At 40.3% G+C, this 24,198-nt stretch overlaps 1 protein-coding gene across 10 annotated transcripts in view; it reads left to right on the top strand.

Moving 5' to 3' along the window:
* Positions 1-24,198, top strand: part of MTUS2 (microtubule associated scaffold protein 2) — a 268,374-nt gene that overhangs the window by 196,726 nt on the left and 47,450 nt on the right. For all 10 annotated transcript variants that reach the window (XM_021541972.3, XM_077781450.1, XM_021541971.3 and 7 more), the window contains 3 exons: positions 7,641-7,802; positions 15,998-16,096; positions 21,138-21,346. In XM_021541972.3, coding sequence (XP_021397647.2) covers positions 7,641-7,802; positions 15,998-16,096; positions 21,138-21,346 — 470 coding nt within the window. The remainder of the gene's footprint in view (positions 1-7,640; positions 7,803-15,997; positions 16,097-21,137; positions 21,347-24,198) is intronic.

The raw sequence follows: 24,198 nt of genomic DNA, 5'->3' as shown, positions 1-24,198 counted from the left end.
TGCCATAAAACCAGATGGTCATGAGCACAAGTCATGCTACAAAACTGGTGCTTCTAGAAGTGTGGGTGCTGAGACCGAAGGACTACCAAGGAACACCAAAATCTTCCTATGCAGGAAAATTCCCCCTAACTAGGCTGATACTTGCCATTAGTGCTTTAGTGGTAGTAGAAAATGGATGTTATTTTCATCTTCTTTCTGGTTATTTTAACTTTTGGCCATCCTCTGTTGATCCCCAGGGTCATTCTGGCAGCTGAGGGCATTGGATTGTATATGTGTCTTTGTAAAAATGCCATCAGTGCTTGGTGTTACTTTGAGACCTCTACAGGGCCTGGGAATTTTGTGGTGTAGAGGGCTACTCTGCTGGGAAGCAAGGGGGACAAGTGGCCCTTGGACCTGTATTCATCCACCTCCTCTGGAAGACAGTGCATGACTGTGTCAGACAACACCTGAAGTAAATCTGTGCTCCTGATTTTCTTCACGGGATTTTTGATTGGTATAGAGAGTAGTCTTTTGCCTAAAACATTCAGCCTAAGTCAAAATTTTGTTGCACCTAAGACAAACACCTTGATTGCCCTCACTGGGATCAAATATTGTTTTTCTTACAAATCCATACTTCAATTACAATTATTTTCTGTAAATTTACTGAACACAGGATCCCAGAAAACCTCTTGCTTGGATATAGCTAATTATTTACTCTCCCAAAAAGAATCTTAGAGGAATGTAAATCTTTGACTTATATGTAATATGTTCTTAACTGTGTGAGCAAGAAGAGCTTCCAAAACATTATGAGTACATGCTTGCCTTCAAGTGTGTCTCAGATTTTAAGAACCAGCCCTTGCTACAGCTAACTGATAGGCTTCAGTAATTGCAGAGTAAGATCAGGTTACTCTGATCTGACCTGTTAGAAATCTTAATCCTATGTCTAGAGGAGAGGCTTACAGCAGGTATGTTTTTCTCTTCTCAGTTAGAGAAGCAATCATTTCCCCAGTATATAATTCTACTGTGTCAGCTCCTCCAAGTACATAAGAGATACTGCAATGGAGTATTCCTGACGTGGATGTGTCTTGTCACTGTGATCAGTCATACAATGAATGAGGAAGGTTTGCAGGGAAGATTTGGTCATGAATGACCTTTGATGGCTCAGCTCCAAGTAATGCCAGGAGACTTCTCTCTCTGAAGGTAGTGATGTCTGCAGCCCATTTTAAAATGTCTGTGCAACCCAGGTATCTTTGGCATGATTCCAAAAAACTTATATTATCCCTTCTGACAAATATTACAACTGATCAGCAAAATACAATGCTGTCTTCATGTCCTATGGGGTTTTTATTAGCCAGCCATACAAAAGCTGTCAGCTAGCCAAGCAGATGTAGAATCCGCTGGTGGTAGGCAAAGCCACCACCAATATACAGACTTTATTACATAATAAAATGCTCATCTTTCCTGACAGAGGTGTAACATCTCACCAGAATCCAAATAAAATGGGTTATGCGATTCCAAAGTCAGGCATAGTCAGCAAGTTGTCTGCAATTCTCCGTAGTACATACAGAGATTTTACTTTGTGGTAAAATTTTTACCTTGCCCAATGAGGCCTGTAACACTTCAGGAGGGAGCAGCACATGGCTCCATTCAAGTAAGAAATTAATATAGATGGATTCTAAAATATATATTTTATTTGGTGACATTAAATGAATTAGTTAGCACTGATACAAGGGGGTGTATCAGCAGAAGGCTGTATTTCTGCTATCTATTATGAATGAAGGGCACTGAAGATGAGTTTGTGCCAGTTCAGTCTTGTGCTTGCCTGGATCAGCTGCAAGTGCAGGATACAGCCTTTGACTGCAGAAGCAGTCAGGGCAGCTGGAGGTGGAGGAAGAGCCTGTCAGTGCGTCTGCACAGAGCTGCTTCTGCAGCTCTTCTGGTGGTGGTCAACCTTGCAGGGTTCCCACCCTTCAGGTGCCCAACAGCTTTCTGCACAGCCAGGTCAGGGGCCCCAGGCCATCTGACAGCAAGTGACACAGAAGAAAGGTGCTTGGCTTTAGGGCTGGAGGGCACGGGGAGAGGGATGGACATGCAGCAATCTTTTACAGGTGTGTTAATGTACAAAAGCCATGGCTGATCACAGTAGTCATCAATCATCAATGATTAATTGGCACAAAGGGCACAAAACTCCCTCCCTATCAGTGAGAGGGCTGCCTCAGAGGTAATCATTGGCAGTGCAAAGATTGAAAGCTATCTAAATCTGTGCTGACAGGAACTGCAAATTTGGCTCCTTATTTTGGTGGAGATCATTAACCTGAATTATTAACCTGACTTCAAAATTCAAGTTTCTATTTTTAATGTAAAGACTTCTGAAAAATATGATCAGCACAAAATAAGTATTTTACAGGGAATTATTGCTCAAACATCTTTGTCTGAGCCCCCCCCCCCAAAAAAAAAAAAAAAAAAGCACTGGGAAAAAAGACTTTGAGCTAAATTAGGCTTAAGCATTGTGTGGACATCGATTCTTAAGCATCTTCTTTTCTGGATGGAAAATAAACCTGTCATGAGCTGGTGCCTGATCTCTTGAATATTTGGCCTGAGGAAATACCAGGCACTTTCTCTCTGCAAAGACAGAAAAAACCAATTAGCCAGCTAGTAATCTTATGTACTATCAAAACATCTTAATAAGATGGTTAGTCCTCAGGGCTAATGATCACGCTGTACCTCTTGGTCCGTAGCTTTGTTTCAGCTTGATCTACGGAGCTGAATGTTCAATTGTGTCTCTTGAAAATTACACTGTGAAACCTCATATTGAAATATACCATACTGGACTTCAAAACAGGAACTCTTAAAATAGTGGAATAAAAAAATCTTGTTTGACAGATTGCATATCTGGTAATCATTCTACAAAATTTACTTACCACTTCACAAGTAACAATCAGGAATAAAGAATGGGCATTAACTGAAGGAAGGGCAAATGTCCCAAGTCAGTGAAAAGTATGTCTTGCAGGTTTTGGTTTTAAGCATCACCTGATTGTTTTCAGATGTTTAGGTACTTTTTTTATTAGATCATTCCCCATGGCAGTGACTTTAAATTTCACATTATGCTTGTACTTTTGCTTGAAAAGTGGGGCACAAAAGTGCAGCCTAGTAAAACCCAGAGGAATAATACATCCCAGTATTTTGCAGGTGAAAAATAGTCCTTCCAGCCTCATTCATCATCAGGTTTTTCTGCTCACTTCTCTGTCTCTGCTGTTTCCTTGATGGAAAGTGGTTCAAATCCTTTTTTAAAGCTTCTTCAGTTCTGTGAGTGGGAAGTGATTTAGAATTGCTAAGTGAGATCACTGATGCAACAACTAGGCACAATTTCATCGTCATTAACTTGGCATCAAGTAGTGTCCAAGGATCCTTATGCTGGAAAGGCCTTCCTGTAACCCTGGGTAAATGTTTGTCCTTCAGTGAACATGCACAACGCCAGCATGTTCCTAGTGTCTTGAGTGTGATTACAGCAGTGGCAGGAGCTATGAGCTCCAAGCCTCCTGCCAGCACCAGGAATGCTTGACCTGCTGTGAAGAGCTGGAAACTCACTCCATGTCTCTGAGTGTCATAGGCTGCACATAGCAGCCCACAGGACAGGGAGCTACACTCATGCTGTAAACTCCTCTGCAGTTTGTCAGCAAGACACAGACCTGTAGCCATTGTCAAACAAGCTGCTTTTCTAGAGAGCAAATTCTCCAGCAAAAGGAGACTTTATTGCCCTTCACTGCAGACAGGGAAATCTGTAGATGTGCAGCTCCAGAACACAGCCCTTCCTCTAATTGTCTCATCTCAGATCAAGACCTGCCACACAACATGGCCTAATTAATCCCTCATCAAATGCAAAATTCTCCCCATTCATGTTCCTGCTAGTTTTACAGTTATACGTACTATCATATATATTTCTATCCTTTTTTATAAAATTTTAAAATAATTTTAGAAAAGGACCACCTACAAGAGGCACAGACTCGTAGTGACACATACAAAAGAGTCTTCCTTTCTGAGGGTGAGCAGCCCCTGAAATGAGCTGCAGCCAGATGGTAAAAACAGTGGTGACAGATACTGAGAGAGAGTGGTTCAAAGACATCTAGGAGCCAGTGGGATTTTGGTCATGGTTTTCTTCAAACATGCAGCCTACAATATGTTCCCAGCCCTAATTTCTCCGTGTCTATTGGCAAACAAGTGTAGGGGAAGAATGGCTGCAGCTGGGACTTTTCAAAGTAGCTGCAAGTCTTCAAAGGAATGTTCTTCTTTCCAATTTTTTTTTTCAGAAGCAGAAGAGTAGGATTCCTTGGGGCTCATAGTGAGGAGATGATAAAAGTGAGGCTGAAGGCCTTCAGCCCCAGCAGATCTTTAATAGGTTGTTAACCACTCTACTGCAAAGTCAGCAATGCTACTCCTCATAGAGCACAGAATCTGCAAAAATGCCAGGCCTTTTATGTAGCAGCCCCCAGACGACTCACCAGGTGCTTCAAAGGCAAGTAGAGTCTCACCTGGTTGAGACAGAATGCCAAAGTGGAGGAGTAGGAGGGAAGAGGTACAATACAGCAAAGGATGTGGTCACCTGGAAACTGTTCACCCACTGCACATCTGGTGTTTCTGTACAGGCTTTTACTGAAAAATAAGAGATGGTATCATGGGCAGATGCTACTGATTCACCTGCTGCAGATTATAGTGGGAGGCATTATTTCATGAGGGACTAACAGATGGGCCATCTGATGAATAATCTTTCTGATTTTCCTGTAAGTTGATTCTTGAAGTAAATGAAAATCTTTATTTTCCTCCTAGATTGTGAGAAATATACATTCTCCTATTTAATTTCTTCTTTCAATGCTATATGAGCTCTGGAAACTATATCTAGCAAGATGAAACTCGCCTACCTCTGCTCGTGGGGAATTAGATGCTGCCCTAGTGATTTCTGTGGAAGCAGCAAACACTTGCTTTTTGGGGCATATTGTACATGCCAATGTTGTTGTATCCCACTGTCTCTTTCCAATCTCCATTTGTGAGTGAAGAGCAAAGTGAGAGACAATGTCTCTTAAGAGAAACATTGACCTTATCTCAGCAAATCCTGGGTGTCTTGATATTGCTGTTGTGGTGAGTTGACCCTTGCTGGCTGCCAGGCACCCACACTGCTGGTGTCTCACTGTCTCACCTCCTGTACAGGAGAGGAAAGAAAATAATGTGAATAAGACCACAGGTAGAGACAAAGACATGGAGATCACTTACCACCTGCTGTCCCAGGCAAAAAAAAAATTACTTGAAAAAAGTTATTTAATATGTTAACAATTAAAAGGTGTGAAACAAAGACAAAGCAAAACATTAAAACAGTTTCCCCCCACTGCTTTTTTCCCAGTCTCAGCTTCACTCCTCCCTTCCCAATTCCTCTACCTCCTCCATCCCACATCCCCACTGAGCAGCACAGTGGGAGGAGAATGGATGTTGCATTGGTCCATTACAGTTCCTCTCTGCATTTCTTCCATCTCACACTTCTTCCTGCTCCTGCATGGGTCTTTACCCAGGGCTGCTGTCCTGCAGGATAAACCTGCTCCAGTGTGGTTCTCATGTCCAGGCCCACAGCTTCTGCCAGGGCCCTGCTTTTGTGAGGGCTCTCCATGGATGCAGCTTCCTCTGGGCCATGTCCACCTGTGCCAGCGTGGAGCGTGAATATCTGCTCCATTATGGTCCTCCCCACAAGCTGCTGGGAAATTCCTGCTTCCCCATGGTCTTCTCCAGACTCTGTAGGGAGCACCTGCTCCCTCTCAGCCTCACACTTCTTCCCTCACTCCTCACTGTAGGGCAGTGAATTAATGTTAAAATTGAGAATAAAGGGTTTCCATTTAAGAACACTTGAAAACACTTGAACTCTGTTTCTCTGCAAATAATAAGAATAATTTACTCTTCAAGGTTAGTGCTTCTGCAATGGAAACTTATAAAAAATAGCTGAAAAAAGAAAAAAGATTTCTACAAGTGGTGCTACCCAAGCTGACTGGGTAAGCATATGTATGAGACCACTCCAGGAATAGCTCCAGGAGTGTGGTGCAGACAGCTGAGGTGCACACACATGCTGCAGCATCCCCCAGCACCTGGCAGAAGAGATGCCCTGGTGCACAGCTGCAGAGGAGATAGGGCTAGGTTGGGCCAGATTTTCTGCTGTTGTGACTTTATGGAAGTCAGCAGTGTTTTGTCACAGTTAATCCAGCACATAAACTTAAATGTTTGTTACACACGTGAAAAATGCATGTAGTTTGGATATTCAACACTCTCCCTGATGTCCTGAGGGATTGTTAGGTGTAGAGCTGTGTAAAGGTGACAAGTGCTTCAGGTCTTTCTGTTCCTGTGCAGACTACACTACACTGTTTTGAGTTTTTAATGTGGCTTGGGAAGGGTCAAATATGTTTGTAGAAGTCCATTTATAATGCAGATATGCACTTTAAATTAAAATGTATATGCAAGCAGCCTCAAAGAAACAGCAAAACTTAAAGCTGTTTTTTCAGAGCCAAAAGAAATATTCTTCCTTTACTAGAAAGAAGATTTTCTTTTCCAATCTGCTTTTTTTTTTCTCTGGTGGATTTTCAGTAATAAAGGCAAAGATTAAAACTCTTCTTTACTTGCACACTTTCAAGAAATCTATGTCTTAAAAATATTGGAGAATTATTGAGATGCGGCTATCATTTTTCTGCAGGCACTACCTAATATTATATTGTATCTTTTAAAACAATTGAAATAAAAATTATCAGCCTTTTCTGACATCCTTTGTATTTCTTGCATTATCTCCACTATTTTTTTCCAACAAAATGCTCATTCTTCTGCAAATGTTTAAATCCAGATCTGCTGTAATCTTTTACTCCTCTTAAGCCTTGTAGACAGATAGGTAAAAACAACACTCCAACTCTGTCTTTCTCAAATTTTAAGAAAATATTGTTTTCCTTATGTCTACAAGGAATCTAGGATGTCATTATTCTGTAGATGGCAAATGCAGGAGGACACCAAACACATTTAAAGTTTTGAAAGAGGTCAATTTAAGTTGTAAAACTTGGTAACCTAATATTTGTTATGAGAACATGACTGAAGTGGATTTGAGAGTTAAGGCAGAATTTTTTCTTTGTTCTTTATCTTATTATTCAAATGTCTGTGTGTGATCTGAGGTCTTTTTGTGGGAAATCTCTGCCTGAGCAGGGGAATTTGAAACTTTGCACCACTGAGTCCTGCTATTCCCTTCTATTTTGAACATCAGCAGCTTCCAAGTGATAAGGTGAATGTGTGGTGTGGCTCCTCTAGCAGCTACAAAACCATAAACTCATCCACCCATATATGTAGGAACTCCTTGGTTTCTTTATGAATGTTGTAGCCACAGACCTTCATAGAGGTAGACAAAGGGGAGGAGGTCTTAATTTCCTGTTGGAATCAGACTGTAACAGCAGCCAAGACTTTGCATTTAAGTTGTTGGGAATTCTTTATTTCTACCTGAGGGTTTATACTGGAGAAAGCCCATGTCACTTATTCCAAGCTAGGGAGAATGTGTCAGTGTGGATTATAATTGCTGATAGAAGTTTGGTCTGTATGCCACAGTTCACATACATTTTTTATGGAGTTATAATTAGTGCAATTCCGGTCTCCTGCAGGTTCCACCTTTGGAAATGAAGACCAGACCACCCCTAGGGCATCTGCACCTTCTAAGGATGCTCCCAAGGGGAGCAGCAAAAGCACGACACAGGTATCGAGCAGCACGGTGACACCACGCAGGAGCTTACTGCCAGCACCAAAAACTGCCACAGCACCCGCTGGTAAGTGCTCCAAACTTCAAACACCACCTGCCTTAAGGCAAGAAATGCAGAAACCTTGCTGTGATGCTGTTTTACTGCTTGCTTTTAATTAATTTTCATGCCATCCTTGGGCCCATTGCTATGTGCTGATTTGGACTCCATTTACCATAGACTCTTTTGAACAGAGGCAACAACACAGCTATAATCTCATTTTGTGAGTTATGTGTAGAATTGAAGGCATTTACTGTCCCTAACTACACATGCCAGAGATTTATTGTATATATTGTTGGTTCTCAACAAGCAGTTTTTGAAAACACTGCATTGCTTTAGAGAGGAAAGCATTCCATTGAGCAGATAATTCATTGCTAGGTATGTTTGCAGTGATGACAATACTGGCCTCTAGGTTTAAGTAATCTTTGTTTATTTCACTCAGAGAGGAAGAAGGAGGCAAGAAAACAAAGCAAAAAAAAACACTTGTCTTGTTTCCAAATTGTTTCATTGCCTAAACTCTCCTTCTGCTCAATTCAGTTATGTCTCAAATAACCAGTTCCATCAAGTTCAAATTAGATCTAACAGTTTAGATTCCAAATTAATAATTTCATCCAAGCTGGCTCTTACTCAACAGTGTTTCATCTCTATATAAGTTCCATTTGGTTTGATAACACATTGGAAATGGAGCTGGGAAGGAAATGTCAGTGAAAAATATGAGACAAAGACTTTATGAATTGCTAGTTCTTGTCACCTGGTTTCAAGACAGATTTACCTGGTGCAGTGATTTGACCTTGGCTGGACACCAGGTACTCAGCAACCCAACTGGACAGAGGGAGATAGTACAATAAAAGGCTCATGGGTCAAGATAAGGATGAAAGGATAATTCGGCAATTACCATGTCATAAACTTGCCTGATTTATTCTGGAAGGAAACTAAATATGGAAGTAGGGTTACCTGCCTGTGTTATGCAAGCAGTCAGACACAGTTCCTAAACAGGGGCAGCTGACAAGTTTAGGAAATTGTCATTATACACAACAGACAGAAGCAAAAGAAACTATGATAGCACAATGTCCTGTTTTAATTTTTTATGAGCCAAGTTAGCATCATATATCTATGGCCAATTCTTGATATTTTTTTCTTTTTTTTTAAATTAAAACAGTGTCACAGTTCCTCAAAATGCTAAGCATTTGATAGGAGCAAAGGCTGAAATAAATCAAAAAAATTATGAAGACAATGGTTTTTTAGCAGTTCTAATCTTGCCTCTCTTGCAATAGCATATGAACACTGGGCCTAGATCCCAATGTGATAGAGACACCTACAGAATGTAAACTTTTCTGTTTAGGTATGCTTTGGAGAGTGATTTCTATAGGCTTGATGTTGCATATATATTTATCATCTGACCAACCTCCTGTGCAAGACATTGCACTTACTAAACTGAAGTGCTTAGAGCACTCCACAGTTACGGCTGAGGAGCACAGGCACTAAGTGTATTGCACACAGCATATTTTATGTAAGGAAGAAATTATTTCACAGAGACGATGGCAGTAATTTAAATATAAATAATATTTTTGAAATATTGCAATATCAGGTATTTTAAAAATTACATTTTCATTTCAGAGACGTACATAATTTTATCTGTGTATGAATAGTAAATTTATTCACAAATGAAAATATCTACCTATATTAATGAATCAAAATAGCCATCAAAAATCACATTAAAGCTTTCATGTATTAGATGTTTTTTGAGAAGACCACATGAACTGTAAATTTTCACTTAAAAAAATAAAGACACAACTGCTCAAGAGCAATTATATTCCTGATATTTCACTAAAAGTGCTTGTGAAATACATTGGACTACAGGGAATAAAAATATTTAATGAATGAAAATAGACTCAGCTTCTGCTGTGATGATCATCAGCAGATGATGCTGTATTCAGATGATCAAAAAAGAATTCTGGCATAGGACAATAGCAGTGGAAGTTCGTTGTCATGCAAATTGTTTTGCAGGCATGAACTGATGGCCTTTCAACAGCTCTGTGAAAAGAGTGCACTTAATTAGGTTTCAGTGTATTGCACAGCCCTTTTTATATTTACATGTCTGTCAATTTATAGAAAAGGGAAAAGAATGCACATACTTGACTAGAAAATGAGAGGTCTTTTAATTTCACTTAAATATATTAGCTACTTTGGGAAGTACAGTGATAACATAACTAAAATTTAGCATTTCTATATTGCTTCATATTTTGTTTAATGATAGGTGAAAGCAGCTCTCCATCAGGAACTCTGCAAACATAATCTAGCTATGAAATTCATGTAAGCTTCCTCTTTCCACAGATGCTGATTAAAATATATAGTACTTGAAGCATACATATATGAATTTTCTGGTTTAAATTTCCTCTAAAATGGGGGAATATCTGCAGATGGCAATGTTCAGAGACTCAGTTCTGTCTGCCAGGCTGGATCTGCCACCCAACTGTCTATTAAATCAGAGGGCTGTGGGATTTTATATTTTCTATGCCCTGTTACAGATTTTGAGGGGTGTGTGTTATGGGATTCCTATTTCTACTTGGCTATTATTTAATGACATGCATAAGAAATATCCTAATTTGAGTGCAATGACAGTGGTAATAAGGAATTCATTTGAGCAGCTTGTTCCAACTTGGCCCCTAAATTAAAGACAATCAAAAGCATCGTTCAAAAAATTCACCCAGCCAATTCCTGTGCTTCTACAAGTACCAGTAAATCATATATAACAGGACAGGCTGTTAAATGCAATCAGTCAAGATGAAAAATAGGAGGCCAGTGTTATCTCAGCTCTCACCAGCAATGTTATAGTGTAAAATGTGCTTTTTTTGATCAGATTCTGCAAAATCCAGATAGCACAGTGTCAGCAGGAAGGAGAGGGATGAGCTGAGGTCACCTGATGGGGGAAGAGTAAGCACCAGCATTCCTACAGGGATGAAGAGAGAAGAGTCTGCTGCTGCTTTGTTCCCCCTTGCAAATGCTTTCCCTTCCAAGCTGAATAGCAGTGTGCAGTGAGTTACATTCATATTCTTCCTGTGCTGAACACTGGGATATGCACCACTACCTTGCAGGTGAAAGTGGAAGTTGATCTGCAAGTTTTCCTACCTTTCTTCTGGGAACCACTCTGAAACATGCCATAGCACAACTGTGTGAGGAAGAGACAATAAAATGCCAGAGGATCCATGCAAAATGGCAGAAAGAGGAGTAGTTGTTTTAACTCTTCAACTAACTTTGGATGTTCTGAATTACCCTGAGATTTTTCTGTTCAGCCCAAAGAATGATTTGTTTTATCAGCTGCATTTTTTCCTTAATTTTTTTACCAGCTAACGAGATTTTACTATTTTAATATAGGAACAAGGCAACCATTTTCAAACAAGACCATTAAATAGTTGTTACGCTTTTTTTCTTATCAGATTGACTTTATATTTGAAACAAACACAAAGGGAAAAGCACAAGCATTAGCAATTTCTACTTCAAAAAATACGTAGTCTTTCTTCCACCAATAAAGAGTTTTCTACCTCTTTATTCAGTTGTTCAGTGTCTCACAGATCATAGGAAGTAGAGAGTCTCTAGAGAGAATTAATTTGCTCTCATTCTACAGAATCCATCATATTTCCAGCTTTGCTCATTTTGTCTCAAACACTGCATGCAGGGATGTGTCATTACTCACCAAGGACATGACTAATCGTGGGCATCGGGGGAAAGGTAGAAGAAACCTCAAAGGGGTTCCCGGTGTCTGTGAGTGACTGAAGATATTTCCTTGGGGTTCTTTTTTTTTTTTTTTTTTTTTAACTTGCAGACTGCATTAGTAAACTTATAAAATACTCCTGAGAACAGTTGGAATCCATCTGAATGCAGTCAGTCCCATTGAATTGTTAATGATGGCTGCAGCATGTTAGGATTTGTTTTGGAATAAATACTCAATGTACAATTTGTTAACTTGCTTTCAGTTTGAAAGCAAATTGAAGCCTATCACAGTGCACAGGCTTTTGAAGACTCAAAAACGTACAGGCAAATACAAGTGCTGATTCTGCAGTGGTTGAGGAGATGTCTTGGATAAGGTGTCTTTTGCTCAGCTTCTTAGGCTAGCATTCAGGACTGCTGGGGGAATGGAGAAGTGGCTTTGTTTGTCTGCTATTTTACTAAGTGATTTCTGGAATGTTTTGCCTTGTGTTTCTAATTATTTTGCATTTGTTCCTTCTGTTTTATTTGGAGCAGGTTGCATATGTTAATTAGGAAATGTAAATACCTTTACAAAACTGTGTGTTTAGAGGCCTTTCTCAAAAGAAAATGTTGTAAGCACACTAGTAGATATTTGTGCTCATTCTTCTTTTATGGCCTGAAATATCCATTCGTTTACACAAAGGAATTTTAAAAGAGAGGAAATGTTGGGAGATATCTAACTTTAAATGGAATGTAGATTCACATAAAAAATAGTACTTTGTGGCTTTGATTACTGGCTACCAGAAACAAAACTTCTCAGTGCATGAGCTCTGTCAGTGGTAGGAGGTGGCAGAGCCTTGGAAACTGTTCCAGGCAGCCTGGAAGTTAATGGTAGTTCCTGAGAAGCCAGGAGGTTTTTGCTAGGAAGCTCAGTGCTAAAAAGCTTCATTATGCAGGAATAAGGCTAATGTACAGGCATTTAGGATAGAGCTAATTGGAATTCCATATTTCCAGTCTGTGGGCAATAACATTAAGAATTTGAATAAATTTTGTTCCAGATCAGATTTCATATACCTTATAAAAGACAAATTTAGAAGGCAATTTAAAAAGTGTGCAAATTCAAGAAATATACACTTATGGCGCTTAATTTCCATTTGTAATTTCATGTCTTTTTTTGTTATTTAATGATTGCGCATATAACACCTTTTGACATTTCAAAATATATATGACAGAACATGATTTGAGGTTTTACATGTGTTCAGGCCTGTAATAACAACTGAAGAATGTTTGTCTTGTTTCCTGAGTTACCCTGGAGCATCAGACCTTTTTTTGTGCATTTTAGTCTTTGAATTACTTTTAGTACACTTCAAGCTAGAAAGGATCAAACTTTATAACCTCCTGCTGCACCATACCCTGTGCTACTGCACATTATGCTAATTACTACACGATTGCTCTCCCTCTGATTTTTTGAACTTGAAATTCTATATTTACGTGAAATGACAAAATCTGGGCCCAAACACTTGTAATCTAAAGATTTATTTTCCCTGCAGGAAATCAACATGTTTTCTGAGCATTTCTCTTTGAACACACTAACAGCTGTTGTTTCAAAAGACAAGAACAAGCCCCATTTTTAGAAAAGCATTCAGCTCAAGCTCTTATACGAGGTCTGATGCCAGGGATGGCTCTTCCCCTAAAATTTCCCTGTGGGTGATGAGCTTAGCAAAATGGTAACAGTTTGTTCCCGCAGACTGTCCTTCCTTTTGCCTGCTGCGTGCTTTCTAAATCCCTCTCCTCTTAAAGAGGGCTGCCGAGAGGCCACCAGGGCCTTCCTTCTTATGAAGGAGAAGTTGAATAATTGTTAGCTCCATGTGTCCCTGTCCCTGTCCCCTTCCCAGCCAGGCTGTGCTGGGCACTGGCTCTTCCCTTGCGGCACAGCCCCTCCTCCCTTGCTCACTTGCTGCACCGCTGCCCCACCAGACCTCAGGAGCTCTCCTAGTCTTTTAAACTGAAAAACGCATTGATCTTCCTTGTTACTAATCCTACTTACCTTTCCTTGCCCAGATATCTCTTTGCACCTTCTTTCTGCTGGTCTTCCACTTTCTGGAGCCAACGTCCCCCATGCAGCTCCCGCTGCTCAACACAGACCCTGCCTTACCCTCTGCAAAATCCTGGGCTGCTTTGCTCCATTTTCTTTCAACCAAGCTCTAATTGGTTCTTGTTTTGTGCTTAAGGTCAAGGGATTGAGTGAATTCCCCAGGTGTTCCTCACTGAAAATGTATCAAAACCAAAAGTAGTTAATTATTTACATGCATTAGGAAAGCATAAGGAAAGCACGCACTTTTCTCTACTGTTGTCTGTTTTGGCATCTGGCATAGCAAAATTTATGGAGGAGCTCAGTATATGGCATATTTATGCATTATATTTTTATTTTGACAGCTCCAGAAAGGCCAAAGCCTTATTACCATGGAAAAGTGATGCTTGAATCTGTAACTATATAAACAAGGCCTGGTTTTGTCTCACAGCTGCCATTTCAGGTTGTCCGTAGTAATGAAAAGGCACCATAAACTTATTTTATGTCCTACTCCGTAGTAAAATACAGTGTAATAGTGGGCAGGCATGGGCAATTTCTATCTTCAGTCACTTCACTGTGAAAAGTATTAATCACAAATGAGAATCATAGCCTCGACATGTTGTATTTAAGAACAGCAGAGAAAATGGAGATGGACAAAAGTAAAAGTATGAGCAAGTATTCAGTCTTTATAAGCCCCTGACAGCTGATGGTGTGATTTGCCTATGAACAATGGAAGAGAGTCAAAGAGGGTTTTAGAACTTGTCCCATGCTTCCCTCCCACAAACAGTTGGACATGCAGGTGCATGTGTTCTTTCCAGAAACAAATGCTGCAAGCAAATCTCTGCAAGCAAATGCTAAGAGACAGTGCTAGGAATTATGCAGCTCAGCTTCTGGTGTGTGGCAAATGCTGCGTCTGCAGCTCTCTGCATGCAAGTCCTGATGCAGGCAGAAGTGGAAGGGTGAAAGATGTATCAGAAATAAACCTATATATACTGCTGTGACTAGGTGTGGGTTTGGAAGGAGCAGAAAAGTAGTAAAGCAGCAAGTGTCCCCCAAGATTATGATCCCCATATAAAATTATCATTTTCCTCCACTGTTGAAAGAGCCAGGTAACATTTGTATTAAGTAAAATGGAAGACAGTGTTAGCTTTTGGACTGCCACTGCCATTAGGCATCACCAAGAAAATCTCATTTTTTTTTCTTCTTCAGATACTTCAGATTCTGTGGGACATCTTCCTATAAGATGCCTGTGAGCATACTCATAAGATAGGGGAAAGTCAGTAAGGCAAACTTTGTTTTTCCTCTATAGCAAGTCATTTGCTTTAAATATCTCTGTTTTTCCTGTGTATCCAGGGGCTGTGACACAGCCCTTCAGGTTAAATGCAACCCTCAACAAGCACTAATGGTTAAAATAAGGAAAGCAAACAGGAAAATACATTATTGTCCCAGGGGTTTGCTTTTTATTGCTCTTTCTCCTTACTTCTTTGATGAATAATTTCTGCTTGAGATGCTGTGACTGTCACACCATGGTCAAAGAAACAGGGCAGGACCTCATGTTACTGCACTCAGCATGGTCCCCACAGCTATTTTGATGGGAGCTGTGGGTGGGCAGGAGGAGCTGAGCTTGGGTGGCCCCTCTGGCTTTCAGAGAATGTTGTGTCCCCCTGGTTCAAGAGGCAGTCACTGACTGCAGAGCTCTGACAGCTGGCAGACCAACCTGAGGCCCTGACCAGAGAGCTCCAGTGGTGGGACAAGTAACATCAGATACTGAGTTGCCTCTCTCAGAAATATTCCATGTCCTGGTTCATCCCACACTGGCACAGTGCCTTGTAGGTTTGTGCCCTGAATGTGCTTGCCCACCTCTGTCCCTGCCTGCCTGACTGCACAGACAGAGACCCACTCTTGTGTCTGGCCAGCTCTGACACGTTCTGCCAGCTTCTGGTTCTAGCCTCTCTCTTGCCTACATGAGACCATCTTGGGAAAGCTGGTCTCCAGAAAAGGCAGCTTCCTTACCTGTGGAAAAGGTGACAGGGCAGGAACTTGCAGGTAATTTTAATCAGCTTTGCACGGTCCTATTCACTTCTCCTGCAGCCCAGAATGAAGTTGCACAGCAAGGTGAAGAGACAGGACACAGCACTCAGAACAGATAGGATGGGTTACCTGTGTAACTATTCATGCCTTAATGGCATTTATCATGGTGCAGATTACTGGAAAGCCAAGGTAGTGTGTAAGGTCTTCTTCTGTCCTTCTTTAGTGCTGTGCATGTCAGCTCAGCTGCAGGTACACAGTTGTTGCAGATATGTCACGTTGGCATCCAACCCAGAAGTGCTGTGTAGCGTCGTTCTGTGCAGAGCCCAGGACATTGGTGAAACACATTTTGCTATTTTGATGTGTATCTCAGTGACATAGTTCTTCACAGTTACAAACAAAAGGTCTTTCTACCTTTGATTTTTTTTTCCTAAAACAGGTGTGAAGAAAGAAGTCCAAAAAGATCAGGATGCTAATAGACCAGCTGTCTCATCCCCTAAGAAATCAGCAGTAACAGCCACAAAACTCCATTCACCAGGTATTTATGAATCTGAAAGCACTGTTTCAGGAAAGATTTAAACTTGTTGACTTTGCATCTCTTGTTAACACGCTCAAATCTGGGACCTACTATTGTTAAGTGAGGATTGATTGTGTCCAAGGTTCATTAAGCTGGGTACAGCAGGCTTTATCATACGAATACATGAGCTGAATAGACTTTTGTTCTCTTTGTTATGACCATGTAATCATCTCTTTCAAAACAAGGAGTTGCTGCTATTACATGTTTATGGGCACAGGAACATTTGTTTGTCATTACAATTTTCTTACATAAAAAGAGGACAGGATATATATAGCAAAATAAAAGACACCTCAGAGAATTGCCTGGAGTGATAATGTATGGCTCAGAATCTACTCTTACTTGTATGCAGAGGCACTACATTTCCTGGGCTATTTCTGCACATAACTGGAAAGGATACTATCTGTAGAACCAGCCTCCAAAGTTCTGTTGGGACATTATCAACTTATACCTCAATATTGTGCACAAACACATGGTTTTAACTTTTCTGAAGAATACCCATTTTTTAAAAAATTACTAAAACAAAGAGAACTTGTTTCTATTTAAGCGTATATTAATAAATGGATAAGGTGCCTAAAGGCTTTTGTGAGGCTGGCCTTTGGTTGATCTAAATGCTCCTGAAATTAGTGTGCATGGTCTCACTGATTGCACTGTGCTTGTAGTTTATCTTCTGCTACCTCATTTTTCAGACTCTGCTTGAATACTTAAAATGTCATTTCTACAGCTATGTGATGCTTAAGTTATAACTGTGGGGGGATAGAACCCCATGTTTCTTCATTTGGTGGCAAACTATAAAGCATGTAGAGTAGCTCTCCAGCTCCTATAGCTTGCACCAAGAGTTTCTCCATTATTATTAAACTCAATCTCTATTCTTCTTCTCAACCAACAAAATCAATAAAATGGAAGGTTAAATTTAATCTTCCCAGGCACCAACAGGACACAAAATACTTTTTACAAAGTTAATAGAGTAAAAAGATGAACTTAACACTGTCCTCTGAGTCACATAATTTACAGGCTATTTTACCCCTGGTGAGATCACAGAGAGATCCAAAGAATTTGTTGCAGAGAGTGCCAGACCAGAAGCTCACCTGTGTTTATAACAGTGGGAGTCCAGTTTAAGCATCAGCACTTATTCTGGCTGTAGCAGCATGTTACAGCACAGCTGATTTGCCTCCACTAGGATTACAAAGCAAAATGGAACACTGGAATATTTGTACAGTGTATTTGTATTAACTTAAGGAGATCTGCATCTCCATGGCTGACTTGATAATTTTCAAGGGCTGAAGTTTTGGCATATCCAATTCATGAGGCCTCAAAGGTTTCTTCATTCTCATGAGAGGTTGAATAACTGACCTCCATCCATCAGACTGATTAAAAATTTGTTCAGCTTGCTTGTCTGCAAATGAGCCAATGTAAATTTGTTTATCACTCTAAGGATCAAGTAGGAAAATAAACCTCATCTTCATTTATTTTTTTTAGAGTAGCCTTTGGCATTCTTTGAAATAAGTGCAGCAATAACAAATCAATAATGACAATTTTTTCACCTACTTAACAATTTCAAAAATACTCAAAGCAGCCTTTGAAGAGGACCTGCAGTGTAGCTGATGCTAAGGGGCAGTCACAGACTTTCCTCCATCAGAATCACAAGCACCTGCCTTGTTTACACTTTTTGATGGGAGACAATGTGTGTAATTCCACCACAGCTACATCTGGCCATGAAACAGCTTCCAAAATTTCTGTTTCTAGGTTGTATTTGCCTCTGTTACTGGCCTTTCACATTCAGCTCCTTTTAATCAGTGCTGTTTTTTGACTGTCATACACAAATTTTTTGACCTTTGAATTTGAAGACCTGCAAGGGAGTTTTGAGATGCAAAGTCTTGCAGGAATCTCAGTTTTATCCTTTGATGCAATACTATTCCTGAGATCTGTGTATGGGAACAGGTGTCTGTAGATGCAAGTACTCTTCTTCCATTCCATTTTAGAATGGTGCCAACTGCTTCTGGCATCTGTCACTCTACAGAATGCTTGATAACAATTGTCTCTAAGTAATTTGCTCATTTTCCTTACCAAAATTCTGGAAATTGGGCAGTTAAAAGGTGAATAAATTGCATTCCCCATCTAAAGCCTCATGGACAGTGTTAATTATGAGTATATACTTGTTATGTCTCCTTAGTTCAAACACTCACATAGATAAAAAAGGCTTGGGAGTTTTGAAATGGATCAAAGGAGTACAGTGATTTCAGCACACATTGGGTCTGCCCCGCTGGTCTCACCATCAGCAAAAAGGATTTTTGAGGATAAGGGCCAGCATCATTAATATATACTCTGTTTTGTGCAGAGCAACAGAAGAGAGACATCAATGGCAGAATAAGCTTAGTAAGCTGCCTTTCAGACCCAAATGAACCAAGAAATTCAGATTTATCCCTGAGGAGAATAGCACCATTTAATTTACAAGGACAGCTTATAATTCTGACAAGGACAACACAGAGATGTACACTTCAAATCTTCCAGTGAACAGGAAGGGTAGAAAGATGTAAGACTAAGCAAACTGATGAGTTTCTGTTTTAATTAAAAACTGAACTGATTTCAAGGGCTTTCCCCTACACTTCTCCCAAAGCCTTCTGTTGTAACATCACTGTCTTGCTTAAACAACCCAAGATTTTTATATTAAAAAGACAGATATTTATTGCTCTTGCTTGTATGAATTTCTTATTTTTTGGTATTACCTACCATACAGTTAAGAGACCCTTGACATGAATGGAAGAGTGTGTATTTTCTTATTAGTGCACAAAAGGTTGACAGGCTTTAAGTGACAAAAATTGATAGAGGGCAATAGCTATGCTTAATGACAAAAACTCCTTGTGCTGTATTATTTGAGTCGTCCAATGACATGACATTGGTCTTGACACTGCAGAACATCTTATTCCTTGTCACAAATGCAAGTCATGGACACAAGAGTTTCAAAAGGTTTTTTTGCACTCATGGCTCTTTGCAAACCATGGGGTGTTTGGAGATGTGAGGCAGCATCTCTGCTGGAGCTAGCACCCTGTAAGATTAGCCTGGAGCCAGCATGTAGCCAAACAAGATAGAAGATATGCTCCCAATGGCTCCACACAAGCTGGGAATCTGATAAAGTAGGAACAGGTTCCTGAGGTATTGCTCTAGGGAAGCCATGCTGTTCTCCTGCCTGATCTTGTAAAACTGCCCTTAGGATCTATTTGCACACCCAGACCACAGTCTTGAAGATCTAAAAGAGCTAAAGCACATCTGACGAAATTACCTCTGGAATTTGCCATGCTCTACTTTACAAATTGACTCAGATTCATACCATCAGAGGCATCTCTGTAGAAGGATTCTTTGGCTTTTTAGGAAAGAGATAGGTAGTATTCACAGCAGAAGACTGTCCTCTGTCACACTGATTGCTGAAGACTGGTTGTAGACATGGTCTCTGTATTGGTTTTCAGGGACTGTATGCTACAAGACTGTAAAATTACACACTGTCCCCTTTTTTTTTAATATTCTTGCACACACAACTTTTTCTACTAACACAGAAATGTTCCAGACCCATGACCACCATCTCCAATAACACATGGGAAAAAGGTGTCTGACTCATATTTTCTCCCTCTTTCTTACTAACTTTAGCTTCTAGGGTAAAAGCTGGAGAATAATGGGAGGATCTGTTAAAGACTGGAGGTTCCTGACCAGTATTCAGGAATGAGCTAAAGACTGAGGGGTAGCAAAAGGGTAGCAAGAATGACTGAGGGTAGCAAAAAGAGTTACTAAGCTGTGCAAAGGGGATGCCCTGCTGGCCATAAATGTTTGCAGAGGTGAGTTCTCAGAAGGCAAAGAAGGTACAGACAGAACAGATTTTTCAAGCAGTGGCTTGAGCAGCTCAATACCACCAGAACACTGCCCCTTCTTTCTTCATCTTCAAAATTGGTATATCCACAGAAATAGACAGTTGACTCAAGCAGGATGTGAAGTTTAGAAAAAGCCCCACTTTCCTGAAGTGGCTTATCATGAGTAAGCTTCAGTTCTGGTGCCATTGATACGAATATGACACTATACCCTAAATGCAAGCTACACTCGTGCTTTCACATCTTTGTACGGAATCAGGCTTGCTTCAAGCCAACTTGGAGCACATCAAATGAGCCAGAGTCTGTCTGGGCCTATTTCTGCAGGAAAACCATGTAGTGATTCTGGCATCATCAATGATGCAGAGAGAGCAGCCACACAGAGCCAGTGATGTAACTCTTGTGCATTGTGTGGCACTCGGTGGCACTTCAGTACATATCTGCTAAGTGCTGTAATTTTGGACATGTTGTAGAGGTGAGAGCAAAGGGAACTCTCAAGGTAGACTGCAGTATTGTAGATAAAAATAGTGGTATCCCAATAGCAAGCAATCCATGATATGTTTACATTCACGGAGGGACAACTCCCACCCCACATTGTCCTGTGTAGGGGCAAAATGAAACCTGCAAAGGCAAAGGAAAACTGGCACCTCTGTCGAGTCACCAGGCTGGGGGCTTATGTGAACAAAGAAACCATGTGTAGAGTAGAAATGTCATCTAGCTGTTTTCCACATCATCAAGAAGATAAGGTGAATCCTCACCTGGAAATGCCCCTTTCTCTCACTGCCATTCAAGCGAGATGCAGACCTCTGTTCTTGTAGATGTCTAGCAGAGGTGAAGTGCTTCCTCTTCCAACAACCTCAGTTCTCAGTGATACACTCTTAGGACAGCTCTCCTCAATTTGTAGAAGACCTTCAGGCTCAGAGCCTGACGTGACTGTTAAAAGCCGCTAAAGAAACATATTTTCACTATTTCACTGTGATTTTTTTTTTTTTTTTTTTCCTTTGGGAGAGACTGGAAGTTCTGTGTGAGTGTTGCAGACCTTGTTTTTTCTTTTGTAGGGATGAGTTCCAAAGGCCATAGATACATATAAAGGTCATGTCTGTACATGTAAACTATGTGACCTGAATAGTCTTTCCTTCCCTTCTTTGTAGGACATCCCAAGCAAAGGCCAGCCACCCCAAAGAATGGATTCTCCCCCAAACCAGGAGAGGGGCGAGACACGGAAAAGCAGTTCATTCAGAAACTGAAGGAAAAGTGTGATGAGCAGTCCCGGCAATTAATCAATATCCAAGATGAACTTAAAAGGGCCAGCTGCGGCTTTGATGTCTTTGCTATAACAACACAGTACTTTTTCAGGCAGGTAAGTGCAATGGGTTCTTCTTACCATTGAAAAGATTCTTTGCCTTTACACCTGCCACTTGACCAAATTTATTCTAGAGTCACTGAAAATTTGTTCTTGGGGCCAAAGCACGTAATTTCTTTACAATGGTTATTATGAGAAGGGAATTCGAATTTCATAGAATTATAGAAATGAAAACTGCAATGACAAAGGAAATCTGGCACGTCTGTTAAGCCACCAAGCTTAGAGATTGGGTGGCCAAAGAATTGTGTGTAAAATACAGATGTCATCCAGTCTGATAAGTTGAATAATTTGTTGCCATATACTTGAAAAAAAGGGTTCAGGAACTTGGAAAAGGAAGAATTTTGAATGAAGTATTTGTCACAAGCAGGGGTTTTTAGGATAAAAGGAGATGCAGAAACTTAGAAGCCCCAGCCTCTGATTGCTAAAGCTGGAATGGAAAGTGTAACTGAGATACTAATGCTTGTGAGCAACCAAAGCTGTTAGATGAAGGAAGTAATTTGATTTCCCTCAATAATTATCTACTCTTCCTATTCACCATGAATCGGGCAGGGCATCCCTGTCACAAGGGTGCCAGTTCCTGAAGATGTTAGGATAACATTATCTCAGCATGCAGAAGATTACACTCAGCAGGTATATAAAGAACATAAAGAAAATGTTGCTGGTAATTAGGGAACCTTATTTATTCACTCAAGTAAAAATGAATAAATTTGAAGACAACCAAAATAACCATGAAAGACTTGAAGGTATTGCCTGTTTCAAAAGCTGTTTAGTGATCTAGGAAACTTAGCTGGGCTCTGAGGTCCAGGCCTGGTTCACACCATGCCCATGTATTTTATAAAATCCCAGCTCAAGCTGGTGTCCTGGCGACTTTGTGAAACAGGCAGACAATCACCAGCAGTAGGACCCAATGTTCATATAATAACCTTGATGGCCTGTTTGTCTACTTTTGGAAGAGACAAGAATAAATTTTCTGTGTTAAATGGGAGAAAGAAAAGCAAGGAAACAAAACTTAAATTAAGTGAGTCTTAAAAATTCTGAAATACTTCATTTAGTTTTGGAGGTTTTTATATTAGTGGGAAAGGTTACCTTTGAATAAATAACCATGGTTCACACTATTCCCTAAGTAGGAGCTGATCCTGCCAGAGAAGATCCACTGAACTGAAAAAAACAGGAGTTTTTTTAAATGTCCTAAATATTTTAAATACTTTCCCAGGAGATCTTTCCCCTCTATTTTTCTTTAGATTTGACACTTCTGTATTTCAGGATTTGTTGGGTATTTCTAAACACTTTTGAGTGGGTTTAGGTTTTTGTTGTGATTTTTGGGTTTTTGTGGGTTTTTTTGGTTGGGTATTTTTAGATTGGTGGTGTTTTGTTGGATTTGTTGTTGTTGTTTTTGTTGATGGGGGTTTTTTTGAGCTGACTGTGGAGTATCCTTGTTTAAATTAGAGGGAAATAAAAAAGGGGCAGAGCTTTGTCAGCTCAGCTTTGTTCTGTGCATTGTCCACTGGGGAGACATTTTTCATCACATGTCTCATTCACAATTTGCTGAAGGAACACTCTGGACTCTTAGGCATATCTCCTTCATCTCCTCTGGATATGTTTTAAATGACAACCACAGCTCCAACTGAGCTTTGAGATGACTGTCCTGCTGTTGGTGCATGCTGGATCTGAACTGAAAATGCCTCCTAAATTGAACAACTCAGGCGTCTTTATTTAATAGCATCCTCTCCAAGTCCTGGCCAAGCATAGCTGCACCTCACGTTCCCAGCTCCTCTGTATTTATCAGGCCAGCTGGGGATTGCAGTAATGCTCCTCTGAGTGCCTGGAGGAGAAAAATAATACACCTGTAGAATTTAAGGCCTTCAGATTTGGGCAGGATAGATGTAGATTTGTTCCAGATCCATGTAGATGTGGTACCTCCTTTGGGAGTATTGTTGCTTTAGGCTTAATTTTTAGTGCATGCAGGCAGGTGAGCACTTCATGGAGACTATTTAAAGCATTACAGACCTGAATTTCTGCTTGAGTTACTCGCCTGTCTCATCTGAGTCTTCCAGGGAGCACTAAGGCTACTGCACTCTTAAATTCAATGCTTAAATTGAGAGCCTACATACAGTGGGACAATCTGGGACTACTTAAGCAGTTGAGTAACTGGGGAGTCGTTTGTCTTGCAACATAGACACAGGCTTATGAGTTTTTGAGTGTCATTTGAAAATACAATCTGCAGACATTTTCAGAGGTGGCATTATTGTCTGAAGGCTTGAGCAAAATTGAGTTGGCTGCCTTTGAGTTAGGGCAGCATGGGAAAAAATAAACCAACTTTTCACATTATAAAAATAATAATGGTTGGGTGTATGTGTTTCTGAGAGCCTTGCAGGCAACATGGTTGAAGTCTGAGTGGAACTACAGTTTGGCAAAGGAAAAACATTCATTCAAGAAAAAGGAGCAGCCTTATTCCCAATAATTTTGGGGTTGATGTGTCCAGCTAGCAGTTACACTCTTGTTTAGCAGAGGGCCCAATCCTATTTTGATACTAGGGAGCCACTTTTGGGTTGATAATCGTCTGTGTCCAATGTCTTTCTTTCCTTACATCACAGCAAAATAATGTTCAAAACATAGATTTTTCTCATATTTGGACCTAAATTCTGTTGCAAAGTGTGCTCCTAGGCAGTGGGGACAGAACTGAGTCTTAAAAACAGCCCAAGGACCTGTGTAGGTGGTAAGTAGGCACAAGTAGATCTATGCCTGTGGCTCTCTTGTGTTGCTCATACTGTTTCTCTTCTCTTTCCAAAGCTGAGAGAAGCACCAATGCAAGTGTTCCAACAGACATATTTAGCTGTGTAGAAATAAAA

This window comes from Lonchura striata, chromosome 2 (assembly GCF_046129695.1).
Source record: "Lonchura striata isolate bLonStr1 chromosome 2, bLonStr1.mat, whole genome shotgun sequence".
In the NCBI taxonomy this organism is placed as follows: Eukaryota; Metazoa; Chordata; class Aves; order Passeriformes; family Estrildidae; genus Lonchura; species Lonchura striata.
Note: the sequence above shows the minus strand (reverse complement) of the source record. Positions and strands in the feature narration are given on the sequence as shown.